The sequence below is a fragment of the Myiozetetes cayanensis genome, unplaced genomic scaffold (assembly GCF_022539395.1).
Source record: "Myiozetetes cayanensis isolate MyiCay16 unplaced genomic scaffold, myiCay2020 scf31, whole genome shotgun sequence".
NCBI classification, from domain to species: domain Eukaryota; kingdom Metazoa; phylum Chordata; class Aves; order Passeriformes; family Tyrannidae; genus Myiozetetes; species Myiozetetes cayanensis.
The window spans coordinates 4,023,591-4,050,403 of record NW_026087533.1 but is presented as its reverse complement, the minus strand read 5'-3'; the positions used below and the strand labels follow the sequence as shown (position 1 = coordinate 4,050,403).

Genomic DNA, 26,813 nt, shown 5'->3' with positions numbered 1-26,813 from the left:
GGCTCTGGCAGCGGCACCGCCAGGGCCGCTCCCAGACGTGAGGTCATCGGGCACCGCCGGGGGCGTCGCGGGCTCACAGGGAGGTGTCCCCGCCGCCATGAGGGGTGGGGGAACAGTGGGGACCGCACGTCCCAGAGAGGAACCCCCGACCCTGGGGGGACTCTGCGCCCACCATGGAGCCCCCTCAGCGCTGCCACGCCCCTTTCGGGAGGCCACGCCCCCTTTCTGCGGAGGTCACGCCCCCCAGCCCAGCCACCCCAACGGCGCTGCCCCGGGGAGGCCCCGCCCCTCCTCGGGGAGGCCCCGCCCACCCCCGCGCGGCCCCGGCGGGCTCCGGGCGCGGGGCGGGGCCGCGCTCAGTCGCGCGCAGGGCGGGCGAGGGGAGCGCAGCGGCGTCGCCGTCCCGGCTGTGGCAGCGGCGGCGGCGGGCGAGGCGAAGGCGGGGCGGGGGCTGCAGGAGCGGCGGCGGTAGCAGCAGCAGCAGCAGCAGCAGGAGCAGCGATGGCGCTCTCCGTGCCGGTCAACGGGCTGAAGGAGAGCGACAAGGAGCCCGTCATCGAGCTCTTCGTCAAGGTACGGACGAGGGAAGGGAAGGAGCGGAGGGGAGGATGGTGGGGCCGGGGGTGGTGAGGGGGTCCGTGTGGGCGCCGAGCGCGCGCGCGCTCCGACCGTTGGGCGCCGCCGCCCCCTCCCCTCAGCCCTCCGCTCTCCCGCCCGGGGGGGAGCTCCGAGTCCCCCTCACGGCTTTCTGCGGACCCTCCGCCCGGAGACCCTCTCAGAACACCCCGTGAGGTGCGGGGCGGCCGCGCACAAAAGCGGGCAGCGATCGAGGGGAAGGAGAGCGGGAGGGCGGCAGGGCGTGTGCCCGGCGCCGGCAGCGGGGTGCGGGAGCCGCGGCTGAGTCAGTGCGCGCAGATGGAGCGGCCGATAGCGCGGACCCGGCGAAACTGGGGGGGGGAAAAAAAGTCACTTCCAGCGTTTTGCTGGAAGATTCTCTGCCCGGCCCGTGCGTGGCAGGACCGCGGGCAGCGGAGGGTGGAGGGCGGAGGGGGAGCAACAAGCTCGGCTCGCCACAAAGCATCGCCCCCCGCGGGGTCGTCGCCCGGCATTGTGTGCCCGGAACGCGGCGAAAAAGGTGCCAAAAACACCCGGTTACCGCTCGCTGCCCGCTTAAAAAAGTCTACTTTTGTGTCCAAAACCCATCGCCAGTTTTGTTGTGTTTTTTTTTTTTTTTTTTTTTTAAATTTTTATCCGAACCAGAAGAATGAGCATGTGTTGTGCTGCCCTTATCTGGCGGAGATACCATATGGTATCTCCACATGTTTTGCATTCATTTATTGCTGTATGATGCAATATTTTGCATCCTCCGGGCCTCTGGTGATGCGGCATCTCACTTTTGACTTCGTATCAAAAGTGCACGGAGTAATTGGTGTTAATCTTCTCTTTCTGTGCTTAAACGCCCTTTTAATGAAAAGCCTCTATAGAAAAGTATTTAAATTCTTCAGATGAAGTTTCTTTCTGTTGCAGTGGGAAAATGGGAGATCTCTTCATCTGAGATCTTGGGAATTGCTTTGTGTGAAAGCCACGATGACAAACATGGAAATTTCCAGCAGATTAGGTAGATCTTTGAAAATAAGTTATTCAATATATATCTTATTTCTTAAATGATACTCTAAAAGTGTCGTATTTTAACCCTTTTCATAGTTTTTAATAGTATCAAGAGGAAGTAATGGGACTAAAGGAAAGCAGTGGAGGATTCTAGACCTGATTTTAGTCAGAATATTTAGGCTCTTAGTGTAGAGGTTAGAACTTACAACTCCATCAATTAAATTACAGATGACTTTGCATTACGTATAGCAGTGCTTCTTTAATATAACATGCCAACTTATCTGTCCTGAAGTTTGCTGGCCGATTTTTTCTTACTTTTTAACAACTTAGAGCAGTGATTGATGGCAGAAGGATTTGGGGGCAGGGGAAATAACCTTTGTGGGTGTGTTTTAAGGAGACTATTTCATGCATGAGGAGTGGCATGGAAGAAGTTGTAAAAATAGTTGTGAGAAAGATGTGTTCATTCTGATTTAATCAGGATTGGACCAATAAAGGTTGAGACTGTACGAAAGGGGATGATCAGTGACATTTTTCTGTCCCTCTCCTTTTTTGGCATGGGTTTCAGAAGGCTAAATTTGGGATTGTCAGTGAGTTATTTCTTCCTCAAGGAAACCTTTTCCCAGTGACTGCTGCACACTGTGCACTGCCTGGCTTTAGGATGGAGTTCAGGTTAAAAAAAGGAGTTATTCTTGTCTGCCTTCATGATGTTCAGGTAAAGATAAAGGTTATTCCCTATAAAATCCTTCAGAGGAAGGACAAACCCCCTGCCCCAGCAGACAGACCAAAACAGCTGTTTCACCTGGGTGTTGCTGCCTGTCCCAGACTTTATTGAAGCTGTTAAGCATTATCAGGGGAGTGTTTTTGTAAAGCCTATAAAAGTCTTATTTTCTGACTCACTCAGATGGTCACTTCAGCAAAGGCAAGCAGAAAATATGGTTGTTGAATGGAACTAATGGTGTCTGTCCAGAGGAGCACTGGATTTTGATTTAGTCACTTTTCCCCCTGTAAATGGGCAGCTCGGTGTCTGGTCCACTTTTCCACCTGGTTGTGGCTGCAATTAGAAAAAAATAAATCTGAATTTCCAGGGTGGTTTTTGATGTAGCCCATCACTGTTCAGGCAGTGTCTGGGCTCTTGGTCCTCCCTGAGCACTGTTAGGCAGCGAAGCTCTTGAGGCAGAGGTGGAGGAAAGGACTTCTTGACCAAAATCCAGCTCTCTGCCAAACGCCCGCGGCCCAAGGGCGGTAACTGCATGACCTGAGCACAAAGGATTGTAGCAGCCCAGACTGAGATGAAACAAAGGTACGGATTAAAGCTTGAGAAACAAACCTGCGAAGCAGGAGAGAAAAGGGCTTGGCTCCGTGCCCAAGACGTTGGGTTTGAACCTCATTAAATTGTGATCAGTAACAAAATCGGCCGTGGAGGAGCTCACACATGGCTGGCTTTCAGTTTTGAAGAACTCCACGGGGCTGTTTGTCACCGGCAAAGCGATTTTTTTAATCTCCAAAGGCAGTGTATCAATCTGCTGTAACTTGTATTTTCGTAGTCTGCGGTGATGACTACCCGCAGAATTAGGGTGCTTAGGTAGGAAAATATGTGACAGTGCTGAGAGGGAGGTGATTGATCTGCTCCTCGGTCTCACAATGAGTAGTTTCAGCAGTTTTTCATTACAGAGCCGGTGGGCTGCCTGTGGTCTCTTCTAAACCAGCTGTAAATATTTTTCAAGTCTTTTCTCCTGAGAGCTGATTAGGAGAAACCAGCGATGTATCTGATTTCATTTCGTTTCCTTGTGTGTCCCCATGTTTTATTCATGAGGGAGGCCCACTTCCATTGTCTGACAGGAATATTTTTCTGTGCCCTAGTGGCATTTGGGAGGAGTGAAGGCTGCATTGTGGGGAGTGTGCTCGCAGAAACTTGAGCGCTGCGATCTGAACGCAGCTCGTGTAGGGCACTTGGAATAATCGCTGCAGTTTAGTTGATCGGGTGTGGAATTTGATTGTAAATAGAAAAGCGTGGTGGACTGACTTGGTCAAATAGAACAAGGAAGTCACAGGACAGAGTTACAAAACTCCTTGTGCAGCTCCTGGAGGGGAGTGTGCAGAGGAGATGGGGATGGAGCTGCCCTTGGTGTTCTGGAGGCTGGTCAGGGATTGCATCTTCCTGTAAGAGCGAGGTGAAGACACGCAGGGTCAACGAGTTCAGTGGTAAAGGCAAAAAACAAGACCCAACAAACAAGAAATTCACACTCTGCTGGCACGAGATGGGGCAGAGTAGATGCAGGTAACTGTAGAGGAAGGTGCTCTCCTCTCCTCTGGGTGACATGTGTATACTTGCAGATCAGTTAGACCTTGGATTTCTGGCAGCTTTCAAATGTCATTGCGAAACTGGGCACCTGCTTTGAAAATCAGATAGTGGCTACTATTTATTTACCTGTGGATTGTACTCTCAGGAGAAAAAACCCTGCAATTTCACATTTCCTAAATACCCCGCTCTGAAACGCTCCCAGTGACTGTCAGAGAAGCTGCTCTACATTTTTGTATATCTGAATTAAACAGAGATCTGGCAGGTGAACTGTTTGTCTTCCGGGCCCTGGGTCTGTTTTGTTCAGTTCAGGAAGGGGATGTGTGGATCCTGCATGTCCAGCAGCAGCTGGATGTGAGCTCAGGGCTGGGCTTTGCCTGGATTCAGGTCTGCCTTTGTCTCACTCTGCTCATTCTCTTACGTAAGCTCTGATGTGTCAGTCTGGAGCCCCAGAGTTGCTGTAAGTTGGTCCTTAACAAACCATCCCATGATCTGGTTTGTCATCAGGTTTCTCTCCCTTTTTTCACCTGCAGTGTAGCTGTGCAGTTCAGAGGCACGTTGATACAAGGAAATAACAGGACTGCAGACATGCAGCGTTGCTCCTCAGAGATAGAGGGCTGTTGCTCGATAATCTTATTAGATAAGTCTCCTCCTTACGTAGCAGATCATCCTCTGGAGGGTTTGATGTAATAACCTCAGCACCTGAGAACCTCCTCAGCCTTGATGTGTGTCTGGTACAGACAGCAAAGTGTCTCTTGTGAGCAAACACTGGGCTGTTGTAAAGCAACCCTTCATAAACTGAGGGTAACCATCTTATATCCTGTGCTCAGGGGTTATAAATCAATCAGGCCTTTCCTTGTATCCCTTTAAATTCTGCTTGGGGAAGTTCCCACAGCCACAGACACCCTTGGCTTTCTGGTTGGGATCTGACTGCTCACACAGAAACTGGTGCACTTGGTACAGCGCTGTTAAAAGTACAGAGATGGTCTCCTGTGTAAACGTTAATTTTTTTTGCAAAACGTTGGTAAGTAAGCCTAAAGCCTGCTAGCAATCATTTCCAAAGGGATTACACAGATGAGTTAGCCTTCCTTCAGTCAGGAACTGCTGCTGAGCACACTGCAGCACTGATGGTTGTATTCCCTGGCATCCATCCTCCCCTTTCCAGTCATTAACATCGACACAGCTCTGACTGTCAAGAGAACTTGTGTTTTACTTTGCAGCTTAAATAAGTCTTAAACACTTGGTGCACTTTTCCTCCTTTTCCCCCTCAAAGGAGCCTGAAAGCTGTGTGAGTTGCCAAATTGCAGCTGCTGGCCCTTGGCAGGCTGTGGATCATCCTGGGCTGTGCAGTCATGGGCAGTGGTGCTTGTGAGTCACTCGCTCCATGGTTCAGACAAGTGCTCTGTGCCACAGAGGCATTCTTGGAACACAGATACTGCTATAAAAGACAAATGTGGCCTCAGTTTTCCCAGCTGGGATTTCTCAGGGTGTGTATCGAGGCATGAAGGGGAAGGAAAGGCTCTGTGTGTCAGAGGACTTGGTGTGGGACAAACTTTAGGGCCTGGGTGCTGTCAGAAGTCAGGGGATCTGAGCCCTGTCCTGATGCTTTTGTGTGTCAGTGAGGAATCCACAGAGCAGGGACTTCACTGAACACCAAAATTCTTGTGAGAACGTATGAGGAGAAGGAGAATCCTCCCAAAGAGAGCCTTGTCTGGAGGTAGAGATAGTTGCTGGTTGGGAAGTAACAGGGAGATGTGAGGAACACTTACATAAACTGGGTTTCGCTGGCAGGACACGGGTGGGAGGTCTGGGACAGTAATAGCATCCTAAGAAGTTAATAATCATCACCCTCCCAGCCTGAAGTGACTCAGTGTCCCTGTCTACTCCTTCCCTGGTTATCCTGACCTCATCCTGTGGATGGAAAGGGAGTTCCTGATGTGAGGGCTAAGACTTGTCTTCCAGTTGGAATGGAGTGAGCAGGGAAGTGATTGGTTCTGGAGGATTTTTGAAGGCTGAGTTGTCCGTTACAGAAATCTGTGCTTGGAAGAACCTAATTTGGGAATTCCTTGAACTTCTAGCTAAACAGTAAGCTATGTACTCTGGAGAGCGACTTTTGGACTCTGGGGGTTGATTTTTAAAAGTGTTCGTTAGCTAAAAGGGACAAGAAAAGCCCTGGTCTGTTATTTTCTCACCAGTGTGTGCTCAGATTCTCTAAAAACAAGGCATTTATTGTGATGGGACAAACACAAGGCCTGCCCACTTTTATAGCAGTGCCTGCACCAATTCCAACTCCTGGCTGGGCTGGACCTGCCACTTAAAAATCCACAAGAACTACTTGTAAGGCTGGATAACTGTACTTGCCAGTGTTGCCTTTCCTTGGGAGATGTTCTCTTTTCCCTTGTAACTGGGCAGTTCAATTCTCTAAAGCCTTCACTGGGCAGCGTGGGAGAAAACAAGGTGGTTTTTGTTTGCCAGTGCAGACACTTGGTTTGTCCAAGACAACAAATTTTAATTAAGGTACTGGTTGGTTGCAAATTGACGGTCCATGGAAAAATAACTCACATCTGCATTTGTCATCCATCTCATTTGATTTTTATCTTCAAAGTTCTTTGTAAATAACCCATAACAAACAGCTTATTGTCCTAATCAGGTTTTGATTTGGTTTTTTTTTCCCCTGTGTATCCTTCAGTGTGGAATGATAGAATTTCACTCTTTTAAGAGTTGCAAGGTGCTCATTTGTGGTATGAAGAGTTTGTGCATATTTTAACAGTTAGAACACCCAAACCCAGGATGATTGTATTCATGGGAGTTTAAATAGAGGTTTATTTAGAATATTTCTTTCCCTAGAAAAAGATAACACCTAATTTTTTTAAACTTGTTTTGTTTTGAGTAGTTAAGAGGTTTTTTTTTAATTCAAGTCAAACACATTTGTGGCACAATCTGATTTTTAGGGCTCTGAATGCCGTGTTTGTTTATGCTGCAGTGAAAAACAAGCTAAACTCTATTAATTACAAATGTCTTTGTGTGCGAGTTCTCTGAGGGTTCAAACTTATTCCTTCTATTGTTGTCCAGGCAAAGGGCAAGGAACTTACCCGAGGAAAGGAAATGACTTCGTTCTGAACACTGAATATCCATATTAGGTATAAACTAAATATAGGAGTGTAATCCAGGAGTGAAGTCATATCTGTGTGTTTTCATGGGAAGAGCTAATGGGATCAGTCAGAGCTACTGGATCAGCTTCAGGCTTTTTTGGCTCTGTGGAAACATTACTATTTTGGCTGGAGTTTGCTGCTCTGTACTTTGGGGGAGCTGCTTCTCTGAAAGAAAGGAAATCAGGTTTTTTTACGTGGTTTTATCTAAAAATAAAATCAAAGCAAAGCATCAGGACCTTTCTGTAGCCTTTCAGAGGGGAGATGTGCTGTCCTGGAGCTCCAGGAGATAAAGCAGAATGTCCCAGGGGAGGAAGTTGTGCTGTGGAACAGCAGAGCTGGGATCCCATCTCCCGTGGGATGTGGGATTCAGGGAGGTGCCTTTGTCACTTCACGTTGCTTGTGTCGTAGAGAGTTCAAACCTTCCTCAAACCCTCCATCCTGCAGCTGCTCTAAAGTAAAAAATTCCAACCCCAGTTTTGGTCTTTGATGATGTTTTTCCTTCCAGAGCTTTGGAATGTGCTGTTAGCAAGGAACAGGCTCAAAACTGCACTGATTTTTGAGGGACTTGGGAGAATTTGGGCAAGTTCTTTGTTCCTGGGTTCACTCCTCTGGGGTGTTGCTGTTTGCAGTCTGATTTGGAGGCAGGTGTGGGTTTTTAGCTGTATTTCTGATTTTAGCAGCACGTTGAAGCTCCCAGGTGGTGGCTTTGGGCTGACATTTGGACATGAAGCTCCTCTGGGCTCTCCTGCTCCTGGTGGGGTTGGGTCCAACTCATCCAGGCCACTGGAATGACCTGCCTGGAGCAGCTCTGGATGGTTCCTCCCTGCTGATCTCCCCAACTCACTGCTCACCTTCACTCTCCAAAATACCCCAAACACAGTTCTTTGTTTTTCTGTCCTGCAGAAGGGATGCAAATCCAAAGGTTTATTTGAAAAACTCCTAAATGCCAAAGGTACAATTTTTTACTTCTGAGCCCCAGCCACAATGTTTGCAGTTCTTTGCTGTAATTTTGATGCTTTGCTGTGTGGTGGTGGGAGATTTGGAAATAGGTCTCTTGGGCTGTAGCCAAAGCACACACTCTGCTCCCTTAACAAATTTAACAAGTCTGGGGAGACAGAATCATTGTCATATAAAATACCTATTCCAGGTTTATATGCTGGATACCCAAAGGCAAGTTTCAGGTGTTATAAAGAAACCCTCAGTCCTGGATAGTTAATTGTCTGTCTCCAGCTCCCTGCTGTGCTGAAGGGGCAGCAGAGATGCCAGGCTGCTGCCACTGGGGAATAATTGAATTTCCCTGGGCCAGGTCAGGAAGTGTCCTGTGTGTGTCTGTCCTCAGCAATCCCAGGGGTTTGCATTCATGTCACTGAGCTCGTTTCTCCACTGAAGAAAGGGGTTTGTAGTGTTTAATGCAGGTTTTGCTTCTGACTCTTCATCTGATTCTCCCAGAGGATGAACATGGGATAATTTCTGTTCTCCAAAGGACTGGAAGGGCTTAATTAATTTCTGCTGAGTTGTGAACTTACTTTAATCCATCGTGGAGATCCCACAGCCCTTCCCAAAAGCTTTTCAGTGAGAACTGGGTATCAATGAACAAGAGTTGCAGGGAAGTGTGTGAGACAAGTCTGCTCATTATTTTGTCAGGAACAGCATCACAGGGCTAAAAATACCAGCATCCCAAAATGGGCAGTTGCTGCTCCAGTCAAATGTCTGACACAGTGGGGGCTTATCAGAAAGGTAATAACTGAAGAGGCTGCTTGAATGGGCTGATAAACATTCCTTCCCCTGGTGTAATTGCCAGATCTCCAATAAATGCAGGGACTTCAGTTAATGTTTTTTAAATTTTTTTAAGCTTGTTGAGTTTAAAGGAGTTTCAGCTGACGTGGAACTCGGTTTGCTCACAGATTGCACAGAGGTGACGGAGCTCATGAGGGGACAGTGGTAACTCAGGGTGGTGTTGATGTCAATCAGCTTATGGGAAATATAGACTAATTATCCTGGGCTTTTGGTGTTTTAGGGAATTCCAGGTATGAGCACTGATCTTCTGCTTTTTAGTCTCTATTTTTCCTATGTTTTTCTCAATGACCTGGCTGTTTGAGGTAGCACTGATGGCCTAAGCTGTTCAATATTGTAACTGTTTAAATGTGTGTGTGTGTAGGTTGTGATTTGAGAGGTTAAGTCTAACTTGATACAGGGTGGACTTGACCCAGTATTCCCTTTTAAAAGTCAAATCAAGGGGTTGCACTGATCAGTGCAGCTCCTGTGAAGATAAGACTGAGAGATGCAGATGCTGGAGGCTTCATTTGGAGCTGTCTGAGGGCAGCTGTGCAGTTTGGAAAGGAATGCACAGACATTGTCATGTTTTTAGATGGCACATGATGAGGGATTTGCTTATTTTGTCATTTTTTTAAAAAGAAAAAAGTTGCCAGTTCAGTTATAATGGCAGCAAGAGACCAAAATCACACAGAAAAGACATAGGGGTGGTGCTTGGGCTCATCCACTGCCAACATACAGGGAACCCAGTTGATTTTGAGGGGCCAAACTGCTGCCCTTTGAGGGGAGGAGAAAGGCCTTGGATGTTTTATTTAAAATCTTCTTAGAGTTGTGAAAGAATTACAGGAGTTAGCTTGCTTGTCAGAGACCTTAATAGTGTGAATAATCTTATTAATGGTTGCTTAAATCTTATTTTGCTCTCAAACTGAATCTTTAGTGACTTTTTAACTTGCTTTAGCAGTAAATGTGTAGAACAGGTCCCAAAGTGCTTAAGAAAAGCTGTGCTGTGGAATCAGCTAAAATCTTCACCATTCTGTCCTCTTGGTGTGTGGACTTTTTCTTCTTTACCTTTACAAGGTGGTCCCCGCTCTGCAGCTGGGACCCCACACCACAACTCTGGGACACCTCTGCCTGTTGGGCATGGGGTGTGTAGGGGGTGGTTTCCAGGCCTTTTTCATTCACCTTCCACGTGCATGTGCTGATAGCAGCTCACACTGGATCATTATTAAAGCAAGAGGATGTTTTCACCACGTTTATGGAATGTTTATTGCTGGTGTGTGTGTGGTGGGAGAAGAACAATTGTGCTGGCAGGGAGTTGTCCAAGGTTGCTGTTGGGTTTGTGCTAGCAGGGCTGTCCTGTTGAGGTGTTTGCATAGTACAGAGCCTGACACTGTATTTTACTTCCATTAATTTATGCTTATGATACCTTTAATTTTCCTATTTTAAGGTGGTTTTTCAGTGCTGTGTTTTACACTTAGCAGGACAGCTGAGTTTGAAAGGAAAATCCCACGGGTCAGGTTTCTGCACACAATAAATATCAGTGTTCCTTGCTCACTGTCACTGCTGTGAGGATGATGAAAATGAGGATTTTAAGTTCCTGTCTGTCCCCACAGTGCCTGCTGCTGTTACTGCCTGTGGGTTCCCAGCAGCAGCAGCAATGAAATGTTTGATCTGTGTTACACATGGCATGAAGGTCCCTCTGATACTCTGAATCTTTTGCAGGATGTGGTTTTGGGGTTCTGACCTTCCCTGGGTTTGTTTGTTGGGGCAGGAAACTCCTCCAAGCTGTCAGCAGTGTCAGCCCTGTTTGCTGGAATGTGCCACTCTTGTGTGTGGAAATGTGTGTGTTTGATGTGACACCAGGACACCTCCCAGAGGAAAAGGCATTCCTGTGGAAGTTGTGGCACCAGCTGTGCCCTGTCCTGGACAGGCAGAGGAAGGGGGAGTTGGGAGGGAGGGTGAGTGACAGGAGGAAGTGTGGGCTTGTCATCCCTCGGGATAAGGCTGGTTGGACAGGATTTAGTGGCATCCCCATTCAGGGCCTGACTCTCACTTGCTCCCTGCCCTCTTCCTGCTGGGAAAACACAAACCAGCTCCCTCCTCAACCCACACCCTGAGAGGGTGAGCAGGAATCCAACACCATCACTGCACACCCTCCTTCGCTCCTGTCTCTGCCCTCACTGCCTTCTCACCTGTTCTGTTCTTTGGATGCCTCTTCACCACAACTGGGACACTGAGAGCCCCTCACAGATGGTTTGGTTGGCAGAGAACATCCCACAGCTCCTCCATCCACCCTGAGCAGCCTCGTGGAGCAGCTGGAACACCGTAGGGAGGTGTTTGATCCCTATGCCATCACACACTGGCACATCCTCCAAGGGTGTCACTCCCCACATCTTATCTGAAACCCCCTCAGTGAGCAGCACAGAATCCTGTTTATTCAGAGCCTGCAAGGATTGGGGTGATATCACCAGCCCCTTTCAGTATTTCATGTGTGCAACATCAAACCACTCCCTTCTGTATTCTCTCCTCCTTTATCTCAGGAGTGTTGAATTGCTGCAGGTTTTTCACTTGAATCACTTTGTTACCTTAAACCATTTCCTCTCAAAACAGTAATCCTTATAGGATTATTATTAATTACTCAGTTTTTGAATGAGCTTACTACTCATTAAACATGCAAGGCTGATTGTTATCTTCTGGTTTGAGGCCATGGGTTTGCATCACTCTGCTTTGCTCATGTAGTTTTCTCAGCAAGTTTTTTTTTTATTTATTATTGCTACAACTAAGGCATATTTCCAGATTTTCCAATTTTAACTTTGAAAATCCCCTCTCATTTATTTGTCTTTTCCCCTCTCTGTCTTACCCTCACAGGGGCACTTTGACTCTACAATTATTTCTGCAGTTATTTGATCCACTTTGGGAAGTTTCAGAGGGTGCCTTTTCCCTTGTTGCTCTTTGAAACAGTTTTGCAGACCTTTGAGGCCCGAGATGTGTGAATTCTGCTCTGCCCTCAGGTCTGCCCTGCACAATAAGGGCTTTGTGTCCCTTTGTGTTTCTTTGCTCGGCTGTTTTTCCTGTCAGTCTTCCACAAACTCCAGCTCCACCTTGGTAAAGTAAATCCAGGCAGGTTCTTGTGCTGGGAGTCAGGTTAATTTTTATGCAGCTGCAAAGACAAACATTTCACAATACAAATTGATTTTTTTTTTTCATCACTTAGCTTGTTTAGCCACTTAAACAGATGCATTTTTACTTGTACTCTCTGGGGTTTTGTATTTTTTTAACAATCTCATCTGAATGAAATCACTGCTCCGGGGGAAGAGAAAGGGAGGAGGTGGCTTCCTGGGCTGGATCAGCTCTGCTCAGACTTCCAGACAGCAGGATAAGTCGGTTTTTTTCCCTGTTTTTTTTTTTTTCCCCTTTCCAAGCCTCTGGCACTCTTCCCCGGGCTGAGCTGCCTGGCATTGGGAGTTGCCAGTAGTTTTACTGTGGCTGTGATAAACCCGGGTGACGTCTCAGCCAGCAGACTGGTTTGTTTGACTGCCTCGTAACTCCCTCCTTCTTATTGGAACTCACTTTCTGATTTGAGTTTCCTTAAAAAGCAGCTTTGTTTGTTTCTCATGTGACACTGGAGGGTGAGTGCCCTGCTGGGGTTTTGCTCAGCTCTTTCCCTGCCCCATCTTCCCAATCTGCCACCTTTTCACAAGCTTTTAAATTACAGTTTGTGGAGAATAACACCCAAGATAAGTCAATGTTTAATGTTTACTTTACTCTGCTGGTGATGAGGATGACACTGGAGATATCTGGAATATTATGGCCTGGATTAAAAGACAAGGCAGTGACAAGTTTCTGGCTCAAGCACAACTGTTCCGTGATGAACCCCCCACACCACGAGCCGGCTGGAATTCCAGGATATTCCTGCAACAGTGAAAGGTTTGGAGTTCTCTGCCAGCACAGCTCTGGTGGAGAAAATCAGAGTCTTGCAGAAACATCCAGCAGAGTGGTGAGGCTGTGGAGGAGATCCCGAGGGATTGAGGGAGTGCCGTGTCCCTGCTCGGGGGCTGCAGCAGCGCCCGGTGCACCAAACCCAGCGCAGAAAACGGGGCCTCTGGGGCAAACAGTTACAAGGCAGAATTCCTCGGCTCAAGAGCACTGGAGCCAAAAGCTTCTTGGCATCCTGAGTGCATTCCTTTTCCAGTATGTGCTCAGAATAACTTGGGACTTTTTGGAGCAGAAGTGGGACAAATGTTGGACTGGAGATGGAGGCTGAGCTCGGTTCAGTTGCAGCTTGGGAAGCGCTGCAGGTTTTGCTCGTGGCACTGGATGTTGTGTGGGGCTCCAGTCCTTCATTTCTGAGTCAAATAATCCAAGAAGCCTGTCTGGCCTAAACAAGAGCAGATGCTCTCTGTTGTTTGTCGGGTTTGAACGTTAAACTGGCGTTGGGAGAGAAGGAAAGTTTCGGGACAAGTCGGCTCTGCAGCCTAAATGTGTGTGACCTTTCTTGGTCCTCACTGGGCACTTTGACTTTGGCTGAGGAGGATGGACCTTAATGAAAGCCACAGCTCTCTGCTGTGCCTGAACTTTTAAACACTTCTCCATTCAGTTCAGTGATTTTTTTAAAGTGGCTTTGCTTCGGGTTCCAGTGGGCTGAGTGAGGTAAAGCTCAATGGGCTGGGGGCATCCAGCCTGTGCTGCTACTGTGGTGTCACCTCAGGGGCTTTGCTCTGAGTAGCTTGCTTGAAGTTGCCATAAAACTTGAAGATCAAGATAATTTCTCAATCAGAGGTTTGTTTCTGCTTCATAATGTGAAGCCTGTGTATTTTCCTTAGATGGGAATGAAGTGTTGTCTTTTTCAAAGGTCAGATAAGATCTTACACGTGGCAAAAAAAAGGCAGATGAGTATAAATCTATAATTTACCTGTAGGAAATGTCTGTTCAGTGTAAACACAGCCATGTAAGTCTGGAGGGAATTGCTGAAATGCACCCTGCTATCTGCAGGACAGCAGTGTGGTTAAATATTAACAGCCATAAAACACAGCTGGCAGACACGGAGTGCAGAGTGAAGTGATTCCTCATGGAAGTGTCTGCTGAGATGGGAACACACAAATCCACCTGGCTGGAATCCTCACAACAGCCACACCTACCTGTTGTAAGAGCAGAGTGCCCAGAGTAACCAATCAAACTCTGTTTGATCCTTTCTGAGATGCTTTTGGAATTTGTTCTCCTGAACATGAGAAGTCTCGTGGCAGCTTGTAAGACAATCATTAATCTACCACCAGTTTTATGCTTTACTTTCCAAAGATAAAGGAGGCAATTTGTAATTTATGGCAGAAAGACAACTTCCTTTTTCTTTCAAGTCTTCATTAATGACACTGATAAAGGTTTGAACAAAACCAGCTCTGTTTATTGTCCACAACAAAGTATTGGGAAGGGGAGTCAGAGCTGACAGGAGGGACACTTGTGGAAAGTGCAGGAACATAAATGAGTTTGAATCCTCCTGGCCTGGTGTGCAAAGTCTTTCTTCATTCTCCCCACTGTGATGATGGAAGAACTGGCCAGGTTTTGGAAGTTGTGCTCATTAAAATTACTCTTGGAAGGACCCAAATAACAATAAGCAAAATCCATTGAAACTCATCTGATACAAAGCACACCTCAAGATCTGCCATTTGCAGCAGCTGCTTTAACTACTGAGCCAGTTTGCTCTTCAGAGGATGGAATTTTATACCAAGATTCAAGGTTTCCAGTGCCTCATTCTTGCCCACTTCAAACCCAGCAGTGGGTTTTTCCAGCTCAGCCATCCATCCCTCATTGTCAGAGCAATCATGAGATCCATGCCATCACTGGCTGCCCTGGGGGGCTGCTGCTGCTGCCTAATGGACCTTTGTTGTGGCAGGACAAAGCCTTTACTGAGGAATTGTCTATAAAAAAATGGGTTTGGGATATGAGTGAATTGTCAGTGAAGTCTCTATGTACTCACAGTTGTGTTTCCTGCAGTGCCATCGAGGTTCTCAGTGCCTGGGTGCAGTTGGCTCCCTGCAGCCTGCACAGCCACTGACAGAAGCAGCTGCAAGAGGACTCCAGGCAATCAGCAGTGCCTTGGAGAAGAAGGGGGGAAAAAAAGGATGATAAAGAACAATATTGGTGTTGGGAAGCTGCCATCCCAAGGTGTGGCTGCTCAGAGGGAGGTGTTGGATCATCCTCAGTGAGAGGGAATTTGTGTTGACTGAAATATTGTTGGGCTGTGTTTCATGAGGATGTGACGGCTCAAGGGGTTATTACTTGGCTTGACAAATGTGAGAATTTCAGCTGCTGCTCGGTTTGCCTGTCACTAAAACCCCTCAGAGCCCGTGGGCATGTGGGGGTGGCATCTCTGTACCCCCTGACCAGTGCTGTGTTCTCTCTGCAGGCTGGCAGCGATGGTGAGAGCATAGGAAACTGCCCCTTTTCCCAGAGGCTGTTCATGATCCTGTGGCTGAAGGGAGTGGTGTTCAGTGTCACAACAGTTGACCTGAAGAGGTAAGAAATACCTGATTTATGGGGCAATCGGGTGCTCTTGGGGTAACAGGGGTTTGCAGGGCTGATTCCCTGAAATTGAGAAAAATCAAGTGTCTGTAAGCAAAAAGAAGGAGTCTGGTAAATCCTCTTAAATTTGCTCAGTGATGCTCCTGGAAAAACAGTTCACCTGAACATTATAACTGACATAGAAATGTTATAACTGAATATTGAATCTTGCTTTGCTAACTTCACATCAAGTGTAAACTGCTGGCTGGGTGTTTTGGTCAGATCTCCAGTGGTTATTGGATAACTGTCACAGATAATGTGCACCCTCCTCCTTTTCTGCAAGACTTTAAGATGATTTTGCTTATTTTGCTGTAATAATAATGAAAAAAAAATACAAGCCAAGTGGGTAGGAATAAAATGTGGAATATTCTGGCTCTGTGCAGTGTCAGCCTGATATGTCACAATGCTGTGTGTCACTTAAAAAGCAGCTTCTACACTTCCAAAAGGTGGGTGAGGAAGGTGGGAAGTGAATCCAGGAGTCTCAGTTTCCTAAAGTTGGGTGTTCATTTTTTTTTTTTGAAATGTTAAATTCAGCAGAGGCTTTGTGTTTGCTTTTGGTGTGAAGTAATGTTTTCCCAGCACTCCTGGAATACAATGTTGGTCACTGAGCTACAGAGAGGGGGAGGCTGCCAGTGCTTCCAACCCTGATTGTCAGGAATGAAGCCAATGGAAATACACCCTGCTCTCCTCTGAACCCAGCAAATAAGGAAGAAATCACCCTGCTAGACTTAACCTCTTAAATTTCCTTTTTTTTTTTCTTTGAAAGAGGTGGTTTGTTTGGATTTAAAAAAAAAACAAAACCACACCACTGGAGTTGCTGCTTCGGGGCTGGCAAGGAGTGTTAAAGACTTCCATGTGTGGTGGGGCTGAGGCAGGAGGAGAAAGCAGCTTTTGTCAGCTGTGTGAGCATCTGTAGCTGCTCAAAGCCCTTGCCTGCAGATGTTGGAAGGCAGTGGAGAACATCTTCCATCTGTGGTTTGGGGGGAAACCTCAGGAGCAGAACTTGTGCTCCTGAATGTCTGTAGGTTTGGACTTCCTGTACAGTTATTGGGGTGATGGGGGATGAGAGGAAGGTGAAAAGATATGTTTTAGACCTGGAAGAATTTTTACTGCTGAACCACTCAGAGATATCATTAAAATGATGAATTGGCTTTATTCGTGTCCCTGTAGCAACTTGGAGTTAACTGGCTGGGGGAATGGGGTGTAAGAGTAACTTGTAGTGGAGAAATTGGTTGCAGATGTTTAAAGTTGACCTTTCTTACACAAGGAAAGCTTTCTTTCAGGTTTGGGGTTGGGTTTTTTTAAATATCAGGGAGGGGAAAACACAAAATAAGTGCAGAATTAAGGAACTGCAGAGGAAGAGGCCAAATAAATTCCCTTTTTGTTGTGCACTGGAGGGATTTTCTGGTGAGGGAAACCAAGGACCACTGAAACTAATTCAGATTTTTGAATAGATGTTGATACAAACTTAATTCCTTTTAGACTTCAATTAAAGCTTCATAAATACAACTTTAACATTCTGGATTGACCCAATATCCTGTTGAAGAATAGCAGAATGTCAAATGCACTACCTGCTCAGTAGGAAATGTTTGATACCAGATGGGGTTGTTTTCCCTTGCTATCATTACCAGGATGATAACAGCTGTAGGTGTTGCCTTAATACTTCTAATATTGTCACAAGAAACTGCTTTTCAAGCACATCATTCATTCAATTATCTCCTCTGCTTTTTGTTCCTGCTAAAACCTCTCATTGAAGAGCACAGTAGCAACTGTTTTAAGCATCTGAATTTATTTTATTAGCAAAAAAAAAAGGCTTTCCTTGCAAACCCTGTCTCTGCCTTGTTTGTGCACAACAGCAAGGCCAGCTCTGTCTGTTTGTGAGGCTTAAAAGGTCATGGTTGGGTACAAAAGTTCACCAGTGGGGAACTTGGGACGCTGGAAAAGCTGAGCCTGGCGTGGCTGAGTGCAGGGTGGGCATTTTTCCCCTCCAATGGTTGCTCTGCACATCACTCTGTGCTGACAGAAAGGAACGTTTACAGTTCTTGACACACACACTCACAAATATGCCCAGGGGGCAAACAAAGTGGCAAATCCCACCCTTCCCAAGGGATTGGGCATTTCTTGCTTCTCTTGGGGCAGACAGAGGGTTTATTCTTCCCCTTCTCAGCAGCATCTCAGAGCTCTGACTTGTTGTGGTGGCCAGAGCAGAGCTGCAGCACAGGAACCATCCGTGGGGCCAGTTTGCCTTCAGCTGACATCTCAGCTCCTGTTCCAAACATCTCATCGCAGTTCTGTTGACAGACAGAGTTTAAATAATGACATCAGTAAATGTTAAAAGGTGAATCCACCTCAAGCTGCTGTGGAACTGGGCACAGGGGGGGTTATTGCTGATTTTTCCCCTCCTCACTCTTCAGCCCCTCCTTGCAGTTCATGTGTCATTTGTAAATCACTGCAGCACACACTGCATTTGGGGGCTGGATTTTGTCTGATCTCCAAGAAATGATTTGCATGCCAATTGCCATCCTGGTTTGTGGCAAAGCCAGGAAATGTTAACACCTTATTTCTGGTGCTCAAGAACCTGCCCACTTCATTAGGCAGTGACAGCCAGATCCTTCATTACGTGGCCCTGCCTCCAAAAACCCAGGCAGGAATTATTTGGAGTGCTTATTCAAGGTTTTTTTTTTTATTATTAGTTTTAGTTTGGCTTTTTTTTTCTTTTTAAGCTCTCCAGTTTTATCTGTAAAGTAAAACTTCACTGTGATTTTTTAATGGCCTTGTTGTTTGACTGTTAAGGGAATTTTCACTCTGAGCCTTTTAAGGCCATTCCTGTGTGCTGTGACTCTTCTCTGGTAAACCAGGGTTTGTTTGTAATCTCCTGGCAAGAGAAGCAAACTGGAAGTTTAAACCCCTCTGTGATGTTTGGGCCTTGGCTGGGGGATATTAAATCCCTGCTCTCTTTTTCCTTCAAAGATCCAGGTGGTCTGGCTGGATTAATAAAGTGCTCTGGGGTCCTTGAGATGCACTCTGGTTCTTGGGAACACTTTTTTTTGGTTAGTTCATCAGACCAGTCTGCTTCTGAACTAAATCAGCCTTGCCTTTGATAGTATTGCTGCAAATCCGGTGGTCCTGCCTGTGTTTGTTTTTAAAATAACATTCCTTTTGAGGAATTTTATCTCTTGAACATGCAAAATTGGAAGGGAGCCACCAGGACTTCCTGTAATTGTTGGGAGTTACAAAGCTGTATTTAAATGAAGTGTTAAGCTACTTAAAGCATTAACCAATGACAGGCTTCGAATCCTAAAAGTGAGAGAGTGATGGCAACTATTCGTGAGAAATAACCTCTTTGAAGGTTAAAAATTGAAAATAGCCAAATTCCTGTATTAATAAGACTTGTGTCACCTGGCATGAAATTCTGGCAGGGGATCTTCATTTTGGGGAGAAATGGAAAACAATATTTATACTGTGCTTAGTTTCCAGAGTGCCCCTGACAGCCCTGCTTTGTCCTGCTGCCCTCCCTGGCTGTGTGTGTGGAGGTTTCCCTGCACAGCCAGGAGGATTTCCTGTAAATCCATTCCTGCCCCAGGTGTGCTGCTCCTCTTTGTAAATAGCCCTTTTTTTACTGGATGAAACTTGAAATGTGATGGTTAAAGCATCTGTCAGCTTGTCCAAACCAGATGCCCTGAGCACGTGAGAAATGGTTTATACACACTGCTCTCTATCAGAGCTGCTCATTTCCAGAGCAGGTCTGTGTGAAGGGGGAGGATTATCACTGAGCACAGATTATTCTATATATAAACCTTTCTGCAGAGCTTGGGAAAGAGAGAGTGTGTCTGTGTGGGGAGGGTGTGTGTATAAATATCCCCCTGCCAGTCAACATTGTATTGATTTGAGAATAAACATAGCCAGGGGTGGGAGGAAGCAGTTGGTTTAAAGTGTTTTAAAATTGTTATGAAGTATATTCCAAATGCTAATCAGGTTGTAAACTCGCCTTTTAAAAAGCAAACTGGTGATGTCTTTTTAAGACTGTGAGGATGGGAAGAGCTCAGGCAGTGCTTTTGTGGTTGGAGCAGTGGAAGGGTGTCCCCTGCTTACTCTGGTCTTGGTTTGTGTTTCACCCTAGAAAACCAGCAGACCTTCAAAATTTGGCTCCAGGCACTCACCCCCCCTTCATCACATACAACGGGGAAGTGAGAACAGATGTGAACAAGATTGAAGAGTTCCTGGAAGATGTTTTGGCTCCACCCAAGTAAGTGTTAAAATGATGGTTTGCCCCCTTAGATAAACACTGTTCTCACAGGGATCTCCTGCACCAAGTGATGTTCTTCAGCATCAATAAACTGAAGACATGGAAAACAGTTTGGGGTTCTTGCTTGTCACACCTTCTCCTCTCCAGCTCCCTCATCCCTGTATTAAGAACTGTTTTCTCTTGGAGATTATTTTCCAGTTGTCCTCTGTGGGGTCCTGTCCCCCTTCCTGCAGTTCCAGGCTCAGTGTTGTCCTGCTGTGTCCAAACCATGCAGATGAAGACGAGTCTGCTCTACAAAGCTTAGTCCTGACTTGCAATGAGCTGCAGAGGGGCCCTGCTGTGATGTGTTCAGGCTTTCTCAGAACTCTTGGCTTCCCTCTCCTCAGCAAACCCAGACACTGCCTCTGACACACTGTTTTGTCTTTTTAGTGTGGCGAGACTTCGCTGGTTTTTGTTAAAAGATTTGGAATCCACAATATTCAGGAACAGCTGATGTTAATTTAAGTGGAGAAGGCCATCTGATATTTATTTTTATGTACAAGGAACAGACAAGTGTGTTTAATTAGTTACCTGCTTGATCCCTGACTATGAACTGTTATCTGCTTGAAGCAAATGCCTGATTCAGAAAGCAGGGTTATGCTCTGGTGATCTTCTGAAAAGTGATTTAAAAGTGGGTTTAAAAATCTTAACTCAAATGGGAGTGTGTGATGTTACATTTCAGAAGCAACTCTGAGAATGGATAAACTGGTAAACCTACATTATATAGAATATTTTTAGAAGGGCCATTTTGTATATATATATGATGTTAATATATATGATGACCATCATTGTGCTAAGTGTGCTGTAATCTCCTCCTTTCTGCCTTCCAGATACCTAAAACTTTCACCAAAGCATCCAGAGTCAAACACTGCTGGGATGGACATATTTGCCAAATTTTCTGCATTTATCAAAAACTCTAGACCAGAAGCTAATGAAGGTGGGTCACTGGGGGGCAGTGCCTGGGCACAAGGGCTTTCTTTCAATGGCTGGTGCTTTTCAGAGCAGCTTTGCTGGGAAGGGTCTCACTGCCCAATTGAGCTGTGTGTTGATGGACCCCTGGGAGAGCCTCAGGAATTAAATCTGTGCTTTAATGTGGTTTAATCAGAGATTCCAAACTTTGAAAGAGACCTGCAGTGAGTGTTCGGTCAAAATGTCAGCAGGGTTTGGAAATACCCTCTGGTACTGGATATTTCCAGCCACTCCAAACTCTGGAATGAAATATAAACATTTTAACATCCAGAACCTGCAGTGTCTGTGTCACACCCCAGTGCTTGGGTTTCTATGCATGCTTTTGCACTTGATCATTTCACCTCTGCAGGACTGAGGGCTCCATTCAGAGTTCTGAGCTCAGCTCAGTCCCTGTTGCTTTTTTTAAGGGATTAAGACCTTTGTGTGTGGAGGGAAAACGAGTCGATGCAACACCAGAGATCAATAGGTGATAAAGAATTCACAGCTGGGCCTTCAAACAGTTTAGTCCAAATCTTTCATCCTCGGTGTGCTTTGAGGGAAAACCAAAGCCAGGAGTGTTTCAAAGGGGGAGATGCAAAATATTTGTAAAGAGCTGAGGAACAATTTGGGATTTTGTGGGGTGTGCTGCCCTCTGCTGTTGCATTCCAGAAACCTCCTGGGGACTCTGGTCGTGGCTGTTTGCTGAGCATGTGCCATTAAACAGATTATGTTTAAATGTATATAAACCCCAGCATAGCTTAATTCCAATTCTAATTCTTAATTCTAAGCCAGTTAGGCACAGTCTTAAGGAACTGACATAAGCCACTTCTTAAACCAAAAATAAACCCTTGTGGACAGTCTTAGAGTATTTTAAATCAGTGTAAACTCGTGTTTTAACCAGCTTTTAAATAACCTGCATGTGTGTGGGGTATTTAAAGGGATTCTGGTTCAGTTCCAGTGTTCCTGGTGACCACAAAGCCACCTCCAGCAGTGCTGATACCACAAACACTGCCCGGGGGTTACAAACCCCTCAGTGTACGGGCTGTGCTGGGGAGCTGCTACCAACATTATAAATGAGAATCTACCTTGTTCCTAAAAACAAACCCTTAAATCTCCCCCTGCAGCCTTAGAACGTGGCCTCTTGAAAACCCTCCAGAAACTGGACGAGTACCTGAACTCACCCCTGCCCGACGAGATCGACGAGAACAGCATGGAGGACGTGCCCGTGTCCACGCGCAAGTTCCTGGACGGCAACGAGATGACCTTGGCAGACTGCAACCTGCTGCCCAAGCTGCACATCGTCAAGGTGAGGCCTTGGAGGGGCTGGGAAAGGCAAGAGTTTTTTACCCTTATGGCTTGTGATGCTCTAGAGCCCAGCAAATTCCATCTGTGATGTTCTAGAGCCCAGCTAATCCCATCTGTTTGTAAACTCCCGTGTAGGTTTTTAATTACGGCATTAACAGCACCTGAAGCAAGGTTTGGGTCGTGCACAAAGGGGCTGGAGCAGTTGGATTCAGTGGGGTGTGAACCTGTAGACAGAGGGTGAAGTGGTAGAAGCCAAACCCCTTTTCCTGCCCTGGTCACAACAGGCAGTTTGCAGTGCTCAGGTCAGTGAGGTGGAAGAAGGAAGGTGGAGATGAGGTGAGCAGCTGATGGTGGGAGTGGATGACTGCTCACTCCTGTAGGGAAAACTGCCCTGTGTGCAACCAAGGAAATGACACAAGGTGAAATAAAAGGACTGTATTAAAACACAGAGAGTTGGAAGTCCAGGAAGAGGCGGCCTGGGATAACCAGAGGAGTGCAGGTGTGTCTGTATGGCCGTGGTTTGGTTTCTCTCCCTGTCTCCAGGGACCTGTGTCAGTTCTGTACTGCAGATGGAGCCACAGATCCACTTTCTGCCTGGGTGCAGAAGCGTTTCCTTGGCTGAGGACAAACCCAGAGGGAGCTGCCAGGGCCGGGTGTATCCCTGAGGAGCAGCTCCTGCTGGCTTTAGCAATGACTCTGAGTGCCCTGCCTGGAAGGACAACCCCACAAGAGAATGACCAGCGACAGAAAAGTGCTTTAAGTTGGAAGATGCAAATTCATAACCCGCTTCTTTTCCATTTTAGGTGGTGGCCAAAAAATACCGCAACTTCGAGATCCCCAAGGAAATGACAGGGATCTGGAGATACCTGACGAATGCTTACAGCAGGGATGAGTTCACCAACACCTGTCCTGGAGACAAAGAAATTGAAATAGCCTACAGTGATGTAGCCAAGAGACTCACCAAGTAATCAGCACTTGCAAAAGGATGACTTCCTGCATATTCCATAACAATGCTTCTAACAGACTGCTCCTTCCAGATAAGATATAGCAATTTTTTTGTTGGTTTGTTGTTTTTTGTTTTGCATGAACTTGCAGTTATTCAAAGTTACGGTGGATAGACCAGGTACAGTAATTACCTAAAGTTTGCAGAGTTAATTATAGGCTTGTTTTTCCTTCCCTCCTTTGAATATCATTCATGCAGTCGTGTTGCACTGAGGGAACTCTGGATTCTCCAGTGTCAAAGGATTGCCTTGCCCCTCTTGCTTTCCTCTGTAAACATTTGGTCCCTGTCCATGAGTTGGTTTAGGACACTGTCTCGCTGTATGGTACAAGGAATATTTATGTATTTTGGAATTTATTGCTTTTCCAGAAGATCTGTACACAGTTGTCAGTACCTGTGACACGTTGAACTGTACCTGCTTGTCTATCCTATTTACATAGAGAAGGGAACTTATTATCCAAAAGAGCCATTTGCAGAATATTTGGCGATTTTGATTTTAATGTAAAAAAAAAAAATAATCTCTTGGATTTGAAGTCACCATAATGGTTGGGAATGGACTCGATGTGGAGCTTGGATCTGAAGGACCATCAGGGAAGTTGGAATTTAGACTTGAGTGCTGTAGCAGGAAGTTCACAGTTGGTTCTTTTAGTTGTGTCTTCAAGAGCCTGATGAGACTCAAGCAGCTCCTTCTGTCCTGAATTGTGAGCTGCAGCAGAAAAACACTTGTCAGGACAGCCCTGGCCACCAGGAAACGGCACAACTGGAACTGCCACCCGCTCACCCGGAAAACTGCAAGTGGTTTCTTTTTGGTAGTTAAGAGCCTTTGTTTTGTATAGGTCTTTTTGGTGATATTTACTTAAAAACCAACCTGTTCTGTCATAAACCAAGTCCATGTAAACTGTAGTGTCCTAGTTGTGAATAGCAGTGCAATGATTAGTGATGTGCAAAATGCCCCGAGAGCCACGACCTGGGAACCTTTGGGCAACTTTTTTTATGCTCTTTCTTTCCTCAAGAAAGCTGAAGTGACCTTTGAAAGACAACACTTGCCTTAAATTTTAGTATGCAGGCCTGGATTTTTTTTTTTTTTTTTTTCCTGAAAGGAAAAATCTGTTGATGACTTTTGTAAAGAAGTGGTGGGGGGTGGGGTGGGTGGGATCCAGTCCTTTCCATGGAATTCATCCCAACTGCTGGTGTGTGCACCTGGACTGCAATTTTTGCATGATCATAATCATTGCACTACTATGCAGAACCTTTTTACAGCAACGCTGAGGGAATAGCACTACAATTTTTTTAAAGAGCAATTTTCAAATGTTTCTAAACCAGGGAATAGTTTTCTTGTTTAAAATTAATGATTTTGATGCATGAAGTGAACTGCTAGGTTATTTTTAAAAGACCATCATAAACAACTCCAAAGAATGCTAGACTTATATGCCTATTTTTTTGTAAAGATACTTTTATATTTAACTGATTTTAGAAGCTGGAAAGTGCTATTCCTGCTAGGTTGTTCTTGGAATATTTAACATTCTGCAATAACGTGGAAAATGCTCACATAAACACTTTTATACACTAATTTTTTTTTGGTAAGCACTGGCTTTCTGAAAAGCAGCCTGACTTTTACAGGCCTCCTGCTTTTTGCTACTTTATATACCCGTGGAGTTAGTTTGACATAGAAGAGGTAGAGAACCAGATCCAGATTTGTATCCATGGCTTGTGGTGCCTTGTCTTGCCTTCCTAGAGCTACAATTCCAGTATAAAGGCAGTTAGTAAATCCTGTAACTTGTCTTTCAAAGGCAACTGTATTAGATACACTTAGACCCTGTTCTGATTTACTGCAGGGGTGTTCAGGCACAGAAAGGAAATTCTGCAGAGTGACCTGGTTAGGAAAACCTGAACTGTAGCCTTTTAATAATCACTGTATTCTGATGTCACGTTCTCCTCCTGAATAAAGTTGCTCAGCCATAATAATCCTCTGTAGGGGCTCAGTCTTTGCTGCAACGTGACATCTAGAACAAGGAATGTCTTTTTTTTTACTTAGACAACAACATTTTTAGTGACTAGAGAGGGTAAAAAAAAACAAACAAGAACAACAATCCCCTCCCAGCCCTCACTGGTTTGGTGCTCTTTGCCATCGTAGCTCACCTTTACAAACTAAACTGTAGGAAGCAACAGTTGGGGGCATATCTTAAAAAAAAATAATAGATGAGCTGGCCCTTGGAATTTGTAGGAAGGGAGGTTGAGGAGGCCTTTCCCAGCAGATGAGCCGAGCTGTGCCCACCGTGGGGCTCAGGCACCGGGCAGGGCTGGCAGCACCGAACGCTCGGCCGCGGTTTCTGGGGCGCAGCTGCTGCAAACACAACCCCAGCTCCTCAAACACCCCTTGGCCCGTGGGAGATAAAACATCCTCTCTGCTTTTTAGGCAATCTCCAAGCCCTTGTAACTCTAAGGATTGTGCGTGAGAGCTTGTAAACAAAGGCAGAGCTCTGGCTGGGACTGATGTGTTTCTTATCTCCCGACGGGGTTGGGATGGCTGGTAACTGTCCTGTGTGAAAGCACTCGGGCTGTCCCTCGGGCCTCCTGCTGCGCAGTTTTGTTGTGGCAGGAGCTGCCCAGCCCCTCCTGGCTTCGGGAGTGAGCAGGAATGTCCTGGAGAGGAGCTGCTCTCTCCTCCCTAGGTGATCCCTGCAGAGCGCCGGGGAAAGGCTCAGCGTCTGGTGTGGGCAGAGCACTTTCATCTGGCCCCAATCACCAGCTCCACATTAATTAAAAAAGCCCTTTCATAACTATGTAAATTCTTGACTTCTGTCAACTTGTTTACAATCTGATCTTTAAATGCATTTTTAATTTCATCAAACAGCAATTAATCTGCCCCCCTGTTTAAATTTAAAATGCTGCTTCAAGCCCCTTGTACAATTTAAAAACAGCAGTTACCCTTTCAAGTTGGCATTCCAGTTTGCAAGTTGGTTGCATGTATTAGCATGCTGAATAACTTACTTTATTCTCAAGCTGAAATATGCTTAAATTCGCATTAAAACAGGTGACTTGTGTATTTCCTGAACACAAAGGGAAAATCCATCATCTGCACCCTGTTTTTGTGTGGGAGAGCAGATTATCCTATATATGCATGATTAGGGTTATATTTTTTTTTTTCCCCTTAACAAAGCTTTCCTTCTCGAAGAGATCCCTTGTTTGGAAGGGCTGCCTGTGGAACAAGAGGCATGTGAACTTCATGGAGCAATTCCACGCCCTCCAGAGCCTCCCTGTCCACCTCTTCATGGATGGACGTCCCACACCGCACGGTCCCTGCCTCGGAGCTTTTTATTTTCCCATAAAATTGCTGGGTTTTTTTTTTTTTTTTTTTTTATTTCCACAGTGGGCATGCCTGGACTGCGTGCAGCTCCGTGATAAGAAGAGAGATGTAATCAGATTTTTATGCTAAAGTAGCAAATTAGCATTTGGTATCAAAGGAGCACAGACAGGAATAAATTGAGGCCGCTCGAGCCAAACCCGCCGATGCCTATCTGGGCTCGCAACAAAAACGTGGCAGAGCACAAAGTCAACTTTGCTGGGCTCTTTTGCCACTCACAACTATCTGAACACATCCAGGTAATGTTTGCAGGAGGAGGCTTGACCCCCAGCCAAAAAGAAATAGCTGATCTGCCTCAGAAGCTCAGCTCCTCACACTCCGTGCTTCGGGAGGAGGTGGGAGCAGAGCTGGGATCCCCAGACGGGACATCGAGGATTGGAGCGTTGTTTGCAGAAATACTTGAAGAGTTGATACAATTTATTGTAGTTTTGCTTAATGTCTTTCACTCTCTGGAACATCTTTTACGGATATACCAGTATACTGCTGGCAGCTATTGTTAAATAAAATTATATTTTCACTACCAA

At 45.9% G+C, this 26,813-nt stretch overlaps 1 protein-coding gene across 1 annotated transcript; it reads left to right on the top strand.

Moving 5' to 3' along the window:
- Positions 1–424: 424 nt before the first annotated feature.
- Positions 425–26,813, top strand: CLIC4 (chloride intracellular channel 4). Its single transcript, XM_050326574.1, has 6 exons — positions 425–573; positions 15,233–15,342; positions 19,508–19,633; positions 20,503–20,609; positions 21,745–21,926; positions 22,729–26,813. Exons 1-6 carry the CDS (start codon positions 502–504, stop codon positions 22,891–22,893), a joined length of 762 nt encoding a protein of 253 aa, XP_050182531.1. The 5' UTR covers positions 425–501; the 3' UTR covers positions 22,894–26,813.

Bases quoted from the DNA above. Each gene is read 5' to 3' on its own strand.
- CLIC4 (XM_050326574.1), top strand. From the start codon at position 502: ATGGCGCTCTCCGTGCCGGTCAACGGGCTGAAGGAGAGCGACAAGGAG. The intron at 574-15,232 runs GTACGGACGAGG...TTCTCTCTGCAG, and splicing joins TCATCGAGCTCTTCGTCAAG to GCTGGCAGCGATGGTGAGAG. The intron at 20,610-21,744 runs GTGGGTCACTGG...CTCCCCCTGCAG, and splicing joins TAGACCAGAAGCTAATGAAG to CCTTAGAACGTGGCCTCTTG.